The sequence below is a fragment of the Nanorana parkeri genome, unplaced genomic scaffold (assembly GCF_000935625.1).
Source record: "Nanorana parkeri isolate BGI_ZX_2015 unplaced genomic scaffold, ASM93562v1 scaffold120, whole genome shotgun sequence".
In the NCBI taxonomy this organism is placed as follows: Eukaryota; Metazoa; Chordata; class Amphibia; order Anura; family Dicroglossidae; genus Nanorana; species Nanorana parkeri.
Window position 1 is genome coordinate 936,843 of NW_017306388.1, and position 13,666 is coordinate 950,508.

The window sequence follows — 13,666 nt, forward strand, 5'->3', positions numbered from 1 at the left end:
TCCCCGCCATTTATGGTGCCCCCAATGTCTTTATCAGTCTCACGTGTGGAAGGATTCACAAAATCATTAGCCACTCCTACTTCTCAGCTGTCAGTGACAATGGATCTCAAAACAAGACAAAACATTTTTCAGAGTGCCTGGTTTAGAAGATCAGCTCATTTGATGCTTTAGACAAAGCTATGAATATATCATATTTAAAAATCTGCCTTTAGAAATTGGAGAAAAGTTTTTGATAACTGCATCGTATATATGTAAATGGAAATGTCTTAAAGCAGTTATACCAGGAAGATGGCTGACAGCACCACTTGATCCATTTTATGGAGCTGGGGAGTGTTTAACCCCACCCCCTTCACTGCTATCTATCCTGGTCTCCGCTGTCCCCCCGTGACGGCCTACGACAAACACGGTGGGTCTGTGCACCTCAATCAGAGGGAGATCAGCAGCTGCTGATCTCCCCTTTGATCACTGAACCCGGAAGCAACATGTATTACATCACTTCAGGTTTTGGTCTATCATCTCTCTGGCTGCTGTGGCCTGAGAAGAAGCTAATGATGCAGATCTCTGCTTCATCAGCTTCTTTGGGTTTCATAGGTGATATTGGGGTCTAATAGTTCCTTGATGTCTCCATAAAGAGGACCTGTCACATCCTCTTTACTATCTCATAAGGGGTTTGTTAGCTCCTTATGTGATAACAATTTAAAGTCCCCTGCCCCCAATTACATGCAAGTACAAATGCAAAGAAGCATCTGGTGCAAATACATATGAAAATGGTGATTGTTCCAGACAGACCATAAACGACAATAATTCTAGGGACATCAATCACTGTTAACCTTAAAGTGATGAGTGATAAAATGTTTTAAAGCATCACCAATGGGCAATTTTGGGTACTGTAGTGCTTTGCCATTTCACGGGTGCACGCAATTATAAGGCTTGACATGTTTGGTATCTATTAACCCAACAGGACCGCATCTTTTGTATTATTATTATTTGGGTATTATAGTCTGTTTTTGTTCGCTAGAATTCATTTTAGTGCATTTTATCATAAAAATATTGGTTTGTAAAAATATCATGTGACATAAAAAATTGCAACTAGCACTTTTTTATTCTACTGGGCCTCTGCTTTCAGAAAATATATAATTGTTTGGTAACTTTAAGCTGTATTAGCCAAAATTTCAGATTTTATTATGTGTGTGCAAAAATTAAGAAATTGCTCCGGACGGGAAGTGGACGATTCCTTTTTTAAATAGTACCTATCAGGCCACACATCCCTTTACATATTGAACTCTTAGTTTTGGCTAAGCTATGGTTGGTTATATCATGACATGGTTTTGTGCATGACTCAGAGATCTTAGCAGGGAGATACTCCTACCGTGGTCCCTGTTTCTTGCAGTGCACAGAGCTATTGTTCACCAACTGTACACAACCTTATTTCAGATTTCTTATGACAAATTCTGAATTCTTTTTCTAATATAGGTATTGTGAAAGACTTTGAATGCAAGATCTACTGCTGACGTCTTCCTGGTCTGGCAGAAGATCTTATTCTGTCTTCAAAACTGCAGTTGAAAGTGAAGCCAAAACGTTATTTCTAAAAAAAAAATTCAAATCTAGAGAGGAAGTCAAGAAAACATTGGCCTTTACCTGAGAGTCCAAGTCGTTCACAGTAAGGCTCAGGTTAACCAGTTGTTTATTCACAAAATTCACTATGGCCTGTAAGGAAAGAAGAGAGACATGTTTATAGAATAGTATTAAACAAGAGTTTAGTGTTAGATAACTGTACCTGCAAAGGTAGAACATGTCATTCTGTAAGTTTGCTAGTGGGTATCATTGCAGAACCACAGCTGGTACCATGCAGGTAGCCTGATGAGGGGTAGGAAATAAAAGTTGGTGATCTTGGATCATGTGGTTTTCCGAGGGCCTGGAAACCTTTGCAGAATTTGTTTTGTGTCCCTTGGAGCGTACCTATAGTTTTGAGTCAGGTGGAGCCTACTTATAACTTCAGCTTTTCACCATCATGGCAGAATTATTTGGAGAAGATAGGTTTTTCCAGGTTGAGGTAGGATCTCAAAGGAGCCCACACTGCTGAGCTGTGATATCTCCCAATTTGCTAGAAGAGTATAATTCGGGATCTCCTCTGCTACCCATCCCCTGATGGTGTCACTGAGCATGCATAGTCATATAGGATAGGGAACCCATTGCAGACCTTCAACCAGAGACCCAATTCTATGCCTTTCCCCCTAATGCAGTGCATTACACTTGTTATTTAGAGTGAGTGAACAGAGAGATACTGTATATGATACTGTATATGAGCAAGTCAGACTATACTTTTACAAGTAAACTGATTTTCAAGCAACATCGAGCCTACAATGACAACCCTATGATTTTTGCTGGCCCTGATTATTTGAAAATAGGAATGTTTATGCCCTGCTTGAAATACAGCGTCTTCAAAAATAGAACATTCTTCCCTGTAGGGCTACCCAAGACCGTTCTTTTTTGTGCAACCCCTATTGGTAAGTTCCGCCTATTACTAATAAGCTTTTTTTATTGGTCTCAAACTATTCCAGTATGTGCAAGAGACAGGTAACAAAACAGGTTATATACACTCGCTCCTCCAATCTAGCGTATGATAAAACTCTCCACTTGCATCCTGGAAGCAATGTGAATGAAGTGAGCTCATATAATTCATTTTGACACATACTGTACCCTATTTTAAAATTATGTTGGATTTTGTATCATTTCGATTCGATATAGGATTCTGTATTTGCATGTTTGATTGTGGTCTTATGTAGATGGGGCTTTTTTTTTCTTTTTTAAAGGAGAAAGCTATTGTAATACCCCCTAGAGTCTATCAGGGACCCCCAGTTGTCAGATAGACTGACAGTTCTAAGTTCCATCCTCAGTGTAGAGGATTTGACCTTTAGTTGGGTTGTGAACAAATGGGAGTCAGTCAATTTTAAATAGTTGATAGAGTTTACTTGTCACCATAAAATAAGGGAGAGAGGGTAAGGACACGACATGGTAGACTTCCAGGGAAAACATGATCACAGCCTTCAGAGGTAAAGGACCTTCAAGCCAGACCGGCATCCTATGAATAGAGACAACTGGCTGTGGTAGTCAATGCAGCTTTATCTTCATGGGTAAGACACATTCATCTTGTAAGATCCAAGCTCCCCAATGGCTTATCAGGCACCTCCAGCCAAAATCCCTCCTTGATGAAGCTTCCCAGGCTCAGAATTCACTTTTCCTGGAGAACACCCTCCAGCAAGGCCATGGCAGCCTAGGTCCAAGACTCAGGCCTTAGTATAATAGCACATGTTTGACCTCCCGAGGCAGAAGGCCTAGGACGATGAAACGTCTGGCACACACCCTACCAAGGCAGGAAGCGAGGGACAAAGATAGCTTACAGCAGGTTCTCCCAAATATTTATACCCTTGCTCTACTGCTCTACTGCCCATGCAACTCCTAGTGGGTGGCCTGGGGGATATAAATATGTATAACTTAGCATCATTGTATCTTCTTGCTCTATTGTTAGGGAAAACTTTTGGTGCTCATGAAAGCCCAATAGATGCACTTGGTCCCAGTGTGTCAATAAATTACCTGTTTTACATCATTTATCCTGTCTGGGTTCATTTCAAAGAGTTGGTCAAAAGCATCTTTCTCTAAAAAGGAAAGGAAGGTAAATTGAAATATAAACTATATTTTATATCTATGATAACTACTACAAACAAAGGCTTTTCTCACGCAGATTTTCTACTTAGACAAGCACTGGGCAAAGGTAACCTTGTCTTTTGTTATTTTTTATATGTCGATAAGTTCGGTCATACAGCAAAGCAATGTTAAACAAAACAGGAGGCAGATTTATCATAGTTATGCAGCTTGATTTATAAATTATTTTAGATGCTATAAAGTTACACTGCAACAGAATAAAACCTGCCATTGACCACCTCTTCATATAGCAATAGACTAGCGGATAGAAAGTCAGCTTGTTGTTTCTGTGCCCCAGTTAGTGAGAGTTCCTTCGTTCCTGTTGTGGAAAGAAGTGGAATTAAAGCACTGGACCCGCAAGTGAGCACCCCCCTGAAATGATGGCAGATATCAAAGAAGCTATTGCTTCTCATGCTATCCACTGTTTGTTTTTTTGTATTCTGACAGCTGCTGCCGTCAGAATATAAAAAAAAACAGCATAGGAATGAATAGCTAGATTGCTATTGTCTATTTCAGGTCCACCTCTGCTGATTGACAGCAGCAGTGGGAGGGTACAATAGCTAGTCTGCTGTTGGCTATTGCAAATTCAAATAGCCAAGAGAAGCCTAACTATTCATTCCTATGTTGTTGTTGTTTTTTCTCTGACTGGTGGCAGCCAGCGGCCCCCGATGTCAGGGAAAAAAAAACAGATAGCAGGCAAATGTTTACTCTGCTAGAGAGCGGGAGACTCCCAGAACGCCCGGGAGAGTTGGGATATCTATGGCTGTAAATCATTACTTGAAATATTAAGCAGCAAAACTACATACTGATTTTTAGCTTTTGACAACTGGAAAATAGTTCAGTGGTTTAGATGTTTGCAGCACTGGGGGTCCCTGGTTCAAATCCTGGTCAGGACATTATATGCATGGTGTTCTCCCTGTGCTTGCATGGGTTTCCTCCCACATTCCAATGACATTCTGGCAGGTTAAATGGCTCCTGTCTACATAGGTTGTAGTATGTGAGATAAGGACCTTAGATTGCAAGCTTCTTGGGGGCAGAGACTGATGTGAATGTACAGTATGTAAATTGTCAGTGCTATATAAATACCAGTAAAAAAATCAATAACTGGGGTCTTTTCAGTTTAAAATGAGCCACTGTGCACCACCAAGGAGGAGCAAGATGTGATGTATATGGCCCATAAACACTTGTTTCACATGCCTGCCTCTTTCAGTTTTAGGTTTCTTTTCCAAAAAGAAGCCCAAGACGAACCAACTGGAAGTGAGTACATCATAAAGCCGCCTGCCATGTCAGTTTCAGCTTTCATTAGTGGAGAAGAGCATAAGTGGGCATATGGGCATAAGCTTTGGTAAAAAAACAAAATCAAAAACCTGCTAAGGTCAGCACATCTACGAAGGAGACTTTAAAAAGTTTCCCAACAAGGGTAGAAACGCCATTTTGTTTTTTATAGACTTGCCAATCACTCAGTCATGAGCCTCCAGGTCTCCATAAATCAGCCCCCCTTGAAAAAAAATGTCAGCTCGTTCTTGTCCTTCGATAATTATGGTTGCCAGCATTTACAAGCTGCCTATCAAATAGTGGTTCTTATCTGTGCCCACTCTGTGCCTCTAAAGGCCTGTCACTTTCTCCAGCCAGCCGCGGCTCAGGCAGCGAGAGGAAAGCTCGCAGAGAATCCCTGACAGCTTAAGCATGTTCTCTACGGTTCCCATTTACGCCAATTAATCTTTATTTGCCTTCACCCCATAAGGCCCGGTCAACGTCTCCCTTAGTTGCCACAGCAACAGCGTGCATCCCGCCACCTCCAAGTCGGGCTTAGTCACTTTCAGAGGGGTCGTTCCGTTTAGTCCTGCCAAACCTGATGCTTAGAACACAAGCGTAGAGTCATGAATTAAAGATGATATGACTTACTAGGAGCCGCGTCTTCCTCTCTGCGGTGACCCAGGGGAGCGCATTGCGATGGAAAATGTAATTTAATGAGGGGAACAAACAAGGAAAAAACATAAGCAAACTGGCTGTAAATTATAAACAGTATTTTTTTTTCTTTTTCCGACTGACATTGCTGTTTTACAAGTAAAAAAAAAATAGCAAAGGGCTTTCCCCTTTGAATTTCACAGGGATTACGTACACTTGCTATCACACTGCATGTTACAGGGAACATATATAAATAAAGAACCCGGGGAAAAAAAATGACAATAGGAACTAATTATAGAGGCTTTAAAAAAAAAAAAATAACTACGGGAACAGAGTTGATCAAAGCCCACAGTGATCAATCAAATTTGTTCTTTCGTTTTCATAGAGAAGGAAAGACTACTAATTGGTCACTATGGGCAACAGCTCCCTTTTCCCTTTGACTAAAGTGGAGGTGGCATCAGGTATATTTTGTCTTGATAAGTACATACATGTTAAGTTATGTGTCATTGCAATACTCCTAGCTATTTATAACCTCTCACAGAGCTCACAGTACTTCCCCTGACAATTCCTTCATCTTTTTCTCCAGAAGGATGGAGTCCTCTCTCTTTTAAGCATCACCCAGGGTCATCTACTTCCTGGACTGAGATGCCGCATCAGGGATGACATAATCATGTAAATCCTGGTGCCGGTGTTCTATCGAGAGTTCCAACTTGTCGACCTCTCCAACTGGTGACCTCACATCCGGTGACTGCTAGTAGATCTACAGCAGATGGTGCTAGTGCGCATGCCCAGGAAATCCTTGTCGAACTGTCTAACTATTGCCACTGCGCCTGCACGGCTAGTGTCTCATCGATTTCTTTAACCTAGTGCAAACTTATATTTGTCCTGGGTTATAGAAGCTGATGAGCCGATAGCCGCGCAGGCGCAGTAAGGATTGCCTCATCGGATTCTATAACCAGTCAAAGGTTATATTATGTTACAGCGCCTGAGCGGCCACATGATTCTTTCTACAACCACAGTTGCCACTGCGCGGCTATGGGCTTCTCTAACCCAGGACAAATATAAGTTTGCACTAGGTTAAAGAAATCGATGAGACACTAGCCGTGCAGGCGCAGTGGCAATAGTTAGACAGTTCGACAAGGATTTTCTGCCCATGCGCACTAGCTCCATCTGCTGTACATCTCCTACTGGCAGTCACCGGATGTGATGTGCGCAGTCGGAGAGCTCGACAAGTCGGAGGTTTCGATAGAACACCGGTGTAGTTCTTGTGTATGATCACAAATATCTGACACAGACCAGCTCCTCTTGCAGCGTCTTACCTTGTGCCTTTTTACAAAGTACAATGCTGCAGTCTGATCACAGGGAGTAGAGGAGACTGAGGAAATGCTTCCTCCTGCCTGCAGCAGACTGATGACATCATCTCAGCCTAGGCAAAGTCACTGGACTGGAACTTTATGACTGCTTTATAATAAAACAAAGGTATTGTGCTTAATAAAGTATTTTCCAAATCAATAGCATTCGCTGTCAGGGTTTCAGCTAACTTTATTTTAGATCCATACCTGTTTTTATTTTTGTCATACTGAGGCAGACTTTACCAGTGTCATTAGTCAAATCAGAATGACTGGAGCTACCGGATGGCTTTTAAATGATAATGGATGTTTTATCATACGTTTTCTGTATATTGCATTATATCAGGTTTTTTTAAATGCAGATTTGTAAAGTACAGAGGGGAATTGATCAAGAATGAAACAGACGACATTTGGAGCAGTTGACCATGGCAGCCAATAAGCTTCTATGTTTCATTTTCATCGTTTAACTGAACAAGCTGATTGGTTCCCTTGAGCAACTGTTGCAGATTCTGTCTGCTCCAATTTTGATAAATTCCCCTCACTGAAAGGTCCACTGTAAGAAATGTTCCCTTAGGGCCCTTTCACACTACCGTGTTGCAAAACACAATACTGCAACATACGTTAGTGCGTTGTGGTGCCAGTTATTTTGAATGACACCCCAACACATCTAGCATTGTAGTTGTGCTACGGTAAAAGAAAATAAATAAGTAATAAAATAGTAAAAAGTGAGGGAAAGTCTATCATGTGAGTGAAAGTCCACTTGAAAGTAAAACTAGAGCCTAAACATTTTTTTTTTTTTCAGTAAGGGAGGTTTATAACCTCTGTCAGCTTTTTTGCCATCTGTGTCCCATTGGGGAGATTTTCCTTCACTTCCTGTCCAATAGACGATAACAGGAAGTGAGAGGAAATCCCTCCAATGAGAAGGAGATCCCTGGTGATCATCAGGCTCACCAGAACTGGTGTCCCCATTGAAAGATTTCCTTTCTATTCCTGTTTTGATGACCACCCACTATTTGGGAATTTCTTTCACTTTTAGTAATAATGGTCACCAGGACAAATACTGAGGAAAAAAAGGGGACATAAAACAGGAATAAAAACCTCACCAGCTATCCTGCAAAAAGAAAAAGAAAAAAACACTATTAGGGATAAAAACAGAGGTTTTAGTTGTACAACTTTTGCAAAATACGTGGAAGCTCCACGGCCTCGTCAAGGCCCCTCTGTGTAGTGTGGTCCTATCTCTACTCTATGACAGCCTCCATCTTGGAGCATATATAGCAAAGGATGCATTGGGTGCAGGTTTGCAGGAGGTAGTTCAAACTTACTTAAACGCACAGGGACACACCAGGGACCCCGCACATCACAATGGCAGCTAAAGAGCCCCAGTGTGTCCCCACACCAAATCCAATAAGTGAAACAAATGGCAAACGCACTCATCAATTCATAGCTCGCTTTAAAGTAAGGTGAACATCGAAGGCCTTTACACAGTGCATAAGCAAACATTTCCCAGCACTTTGTCTAACTAATAGGGATAAAACAGAGGTTTTAGTGGCACAACTTTTGAAAAATATGTGGAAGTCACACGGCCTTGTCAAGGCCCCTCTGTGTGGTGCGGTCCTAACTCTAATCTATGACAGCCTCCATCTTGGAGAATTTATAGCAAAGGATGAATTGGGTGCAGGTTTGCAGGCTGGCTAGTGAGTGTATTGAGAATGTTTTGCTTTTGTATAGCAAAAGCATATATAGCATTTGCTATATATGCTCCAAGATGGAGGCTTTCATAGATAAGAGTTAGGACCACACCACACAGAGGGGCCTTGACGAGGCCGCGTGACTTCCACATATTTTGCAAACATTGTGCAACTGAAACCTCTGTTTTTATCCCTAATAGTTAGACAGTGTAGTTTCTTGCAGGCTGGCTTGTGAGTGTGCTGGGAGATTTGTACTTTTGCACTGTGTAAAGCCCTTCCATGTCCACCTTACTTTTAAGCCAGTTATGAATTGATGAGTGTGTTTGCCATTTGTTTCACTATTAGGAATAAAAACCTGACAGGTGTTCTAATCTCTCTGCACTCTATCCAAAACTTTTAAAAAAGATTTTAGCTTCAGCTTTTAGTTGCCCTTAAAGCTTTATGTACATATTTTGGCTTTAGCCTTTTGTGAATCTTCATTCTTGACTACAGGGCTACATACTAATTGCAATGCAGAGGCATTCTTCATATTGCCCCCTTCCTAGAACTAATATGGAGCCTGAGAGTCCGAGAATGGCACCTTCTATCTGAGGCCTTTCATAAAGGTTTTTTGTTTTGTGACGGATGTCCTGGATATAGAGAGGAAGGTTTTATTTTCCCCACATATGTACCCATTTGTGAATTGTACAGATCACCTTGATACTAAGCAAACCTCGGCTTGTGTTGCACTTCAATTACCAGCGGGTGACAGTCCCTGCTGCCAGAAGTCATTATAAGGCGACACTTCTCACCTGGAGCCGGTGAAGCATTCAATGGCTTTTCCTGTCTTCATTCCGGTTTTGGTTGGCTATGACATGGGACATAAAAACATCGGAGCGCTCAGCGTCAGCCAAAGCAAATGTCAGATATAATTGGAGCATAGAACAAGACAAATCGCCAGCGACATGCGGGAACCATATTAAGACATGACCTTTATGTTACCAGCTAACTTTCACCGCACGGAAAATCAAATTAGAGCCACTTCCTAAACAAAACATGTAGATTTTCCCTAAAACAACATTAAGGGGAACTTTTAGAAATGACTGCGCAAAACTAAGCATAACCTGAAACCAGATGTGTCGCTTCAAAAATAAAACGTACTTGTAAGTGTGAAGTAAGGACTTAAAAAACCAGACCAAAGGTTGGTGGCCATTTTGTAACCAGAAACATTCATTTAGCAGATACTTAGTAGTTTTTCTTTTACTTGTTACACAGATTTCCTTACAAATCTTTATTTGTGAGCTGACCCAGTACACACTATATGTCCAAAAGCTAAAGCTTGTTGAACATCCAATTCCAAAACCATGGGCATTAAAATGGAGCTGGCTAGAGCAGTATCCACTCTTCTGGGAAGGTCTTCACCAAAATTGTGTAGTGTGTCTGTGGAAATGCATGCCCATTCACCCAAAAGAACATTTGAAAGGTCAAGTACTGATGTTAGATTAGACGACCTGTATCGCAATTGGTGTTGCCATTCATCCCAAGAGTGGTCAGTAGAATTGAGGTCAGGGCTCTTTGGAGACCACTCAAGTTCCTCCACACCAAACCCATCAAACTATGTCTTTATGGGGCTGGCTTTGTTCACTTGAACTCAGTCATTTGTAGGGTATTCAAATTAGCTATACAGTGTACATTTGAGTTTTGAACACTAGTTCAATAGAGGCCAATGTCTCATTTATAACAGACAGGCTTACTGAACACGTCAAGTAGAGATGCGCGAAGTAACTCATAGCCACCAAGCAGAATACATTTAACAAAAGCCAGGTACACATTATATTAATATTAATAACTAAGGACATTAAAATAAGCACTTAGTTAATTGCACTTTTTTTTATAACACCTTATATATAATACTCCAGGATTTTGAAAAATTAACCCTTGCAGTGGGGCTACACGCGGTCAGGTCAGGGACAAAAAAAAAATACATTTTGGTTAGTTTTTAGTCAGTTGCATATGAAATACTGCTTATGAATATTCCATATGTATCCATGACTGTTCTTTGTTTTACATGTTTACCAGGCTGATCTTAACTACTTTACTAAAGAAAAGTCAATTGAAGCCAACCTCTAAATTATTGCATCTGTTATTTTGAAAAACCAAAAAACAGTATAAAAGGAAAGTAGTGGTAAAAAAAGACACTTGTGGTTTTAACAAATAATTTGTAGCATATTAATACTTTGTGGTCCAAATAACAGGAGGTGTAGCAGGCATGTGCCCTTTTCCTGTATGCATCATGCTGCAAAGTATCCCTCTTTCTCCTCTCATAAAGGAGGCAGGTATGTTGATACGATAGATATAAAGAATACATATACAATAAAAACATAATTACCTCCACCACAACCACCTCTATAGAAACATTGGCAGGAAGGGGTAGGTCAGGATGGAAGTGCTGCGCCAAGGCGATAAGCAAGTGTAATGTGGCCAGAAGGTCTTTGCTGTGGATCACTGTTTGAAATAAGCACAAATAAATTAAAAACATAACTTTTGTATTGCATTTTCCACGGACCACACCTGTTATGTTGTAGGAGCTCCACTTTATTGAGGATAAGCTCAAAAAGGCAACTTACTACATTTTTAGGGTCTTTGTTGATGGGGTTTTGTTTGTGCTACAACTGCTTCTCCCCCTATACAGGTCAATAAGAATGCAAACAAAGCTTGATGCAGGTTGGTGCAGCTTAGAAGGAAGTCAGCTTTAGGTCAAGAAATCAACTGAAGGTCAATTTCATCTGTCAATGAATCGAAAATGATCTCAGAAGCATCTCAAAGTGAATGTTCCTGAATTCACACTGCATATGCCCATCAACACAAGCCCTGGGAAAAGGAGTAGGCCATTCCTGGCCAATCTGCCATTTGCTAGAAGGGAATAAGGACTGGTCAGAGATCCTCATAGTCATCTAATACCGTGCTAATAAAACAGCAAACTTGTGTCACCTTTTTTTATCACCAGGTATATCTTGATTTTCAACCTTTTTTATTATTAGTATGGAATTGTCCAAACTGCTGAGTTCTGTCGCTCTCTGCAGAACAAAGCTAAGGTAGGCAAAAGTCAGACCCTGATTTGTTTTACTAGTGCTGCCATGTAATTCTGATGCTACTAGTTCTAAGAGATGCTTGGCTTTCTTCCGTCACCCTTAGAAGCTCATTGCCTTTCAAAGCCTTTCCAAGGACAGGTTGTACCTGACTGACACAGCAATATCTGCAAACCAGAGGTGACCCCCCCTCCCCATGGTAGCCTCATATCAGCTACCAGTGGTAGCCTCAGAGACATTCAGCTGAATCTCATTCACACAACTTGAACTATGCATTTCCTCATTAAGGACCCGTTCATACTTGTCCATGTTTGACAGATGAGTTTCCCACTGAAATCAATTGAAAGGTATTGAAATGTAAGTTGCCATGTGTTGCATTGCACTGTACTTCAACACTCACTGATGCACATTACTTGTGTCAACGTGCAATTATGACATGTTTCGCTGCCCATTGACATGTGTTTTGATATGTTCCCATTGATTTTAATAGAAAAAGCATCTGGCAGAAACAAACGTGTGAATGGGCCTTTAAAGCCAACAAAAAAGAAATGCTGCAGTGGAGTAACTCTGCAATGCAAGGTTTTTGTGTTCTTGTTTTTGTCTAGGAGCTAGAGTAAAGCAGATTTACTTACCTGATCCCCGCTCCCCCAACGGTAAGTGCTCTCTACTCCTCCAGCTCCGCTCCAGCTGGTGGAATGTCCCTCAGCGTTCCCATTCTGTGGAACCTGCATTAGATGTGATGACATCAGCAGTCCTTAAACTGCTGAAGCCCAAGGGAGAAGAATCAGAGGTGAAAAGTCTAGCAGCCCTTAGGGAGTAGAAGGGTGCCGGGATCAGGTAAGTAAATCTGATTTACTCTAATTAACCCTTGCAGTGCAGGGGTAGCCCAAACTGTAAGGTACTTGTTTTGTTTGCCAGGAGATGGGCTTTAATATAGAATGCCAGGCAAAACTATTTTTTTATGACTGGAGAAGGGTGCTGTCAGGGAAATGTTGTCTCACTTCCTGTCCTAGAGACTTGGAGGGAAGCATGTGAAGATCCCCCCCAACTTTGAGGAAATCCCAGTTTATCGTCACTGAAATTAAAGTTCATATTTAAAAATATTCCTTCTATTTCTCTTCTTGAGACAAGCATAACTTTTAGAATTGCCCTTAATGTTTGCCATGATGATAATGGCCACCAAGACAAGGGGGTTGATTTACTAAAGGCAAATAGGCTATATGTATAACCTATTAGCGTTTTTAAGGGGATTTCCCCTTTGCTTAGTGAATGAAGTGACTGCTGACTTCCATCATCCAATCATGTAGAAGCAAAAATTTTGCTGTTTATATTTTCCTTGAACGTGATTGGGTATTCATGGCAAAGGGAATTTTCTCTACATTCACTAAAGTACGGGAAAGGGTAAAGTGAACATCCTATTTGCAATTAGTAAATACAAACATCATTAAAATCCTAATACCGACCATTTCAGCTCTATCCAGAACTAGGAAACAAAATATTTTTGCTTGAGTTCTTCTTTAATCTCCATAATAGTTGTTTTTTTTTCGGCCCCCCTTTTGGACATGTTTTTTTTAAATCTATTTTCCCTTTCTTCCTAGAAAATTTCATCTTCTAGACCTGCTAAAAAAAATTCCAGCTGTTTTCCCAAGCTTTGCTGCTCAGGTATCTGATACAAACCGCAGCAATGAAAAACAGAAATAAGTGGAAACAGTCTTAGCAGGAAATAAGTGATTTCTAAAATATTTCACAGCTCTATATCCAAATGCAGCAAGAAAATGTATTCATTTATCAAAAAAAACAAAACAAAAATAGTCTGTAGTAGAAAAATGGAACGGCTGAAATCATTATTGCTTGACAACCAGTTTATTGTTATGTTATTTTTGTCATTTTCTATGGATATTGTTTTATATGCATCATCCTTTCGTGTGTATATATTGTATATATATATATA

The 13,666-nt window shown here is 40.6% G+C and overlaps 1 protein-coding gene across 1 annotated transcript in view; it reads right to left on the reverse strand.

Moving 5' to 3' along the window:
- Positions 1 to 13,666, reverse strand: part of PARVG (parvin gamma) — a 43,649-nt gene that overhangs the window by 6,813 nt on the left and 23,170 nt on the right. Inside the window, exons 5-9 of the mRNA XM_018553460.1 lie at positions 11,016 to 11,131; positions 9,439 to 9,494; positions 5,608 to 5,627; positions 3,595 to 3,656; positions 1,639 to 1,707 (exon numbers count right to left, since the gene is read on the reverse strand). Coding sequence (XP_018408962.1) covers positions 1,639 to 1,707; positions 3,595 to 3,656; positions 5,608 to 5,627; positions 9,439 to 9,494; positions 11,016 to 11,131 — 323 coding nt within the window. The remainder of the gene's footprint in view (positions 1 to 1,638; positions 1,708 to 3,594; positions 3,657 to 5,607; positions 5,628 to 9,438; positions 9,495 to 11,015; positions 11,132 to 13,666) is intronic.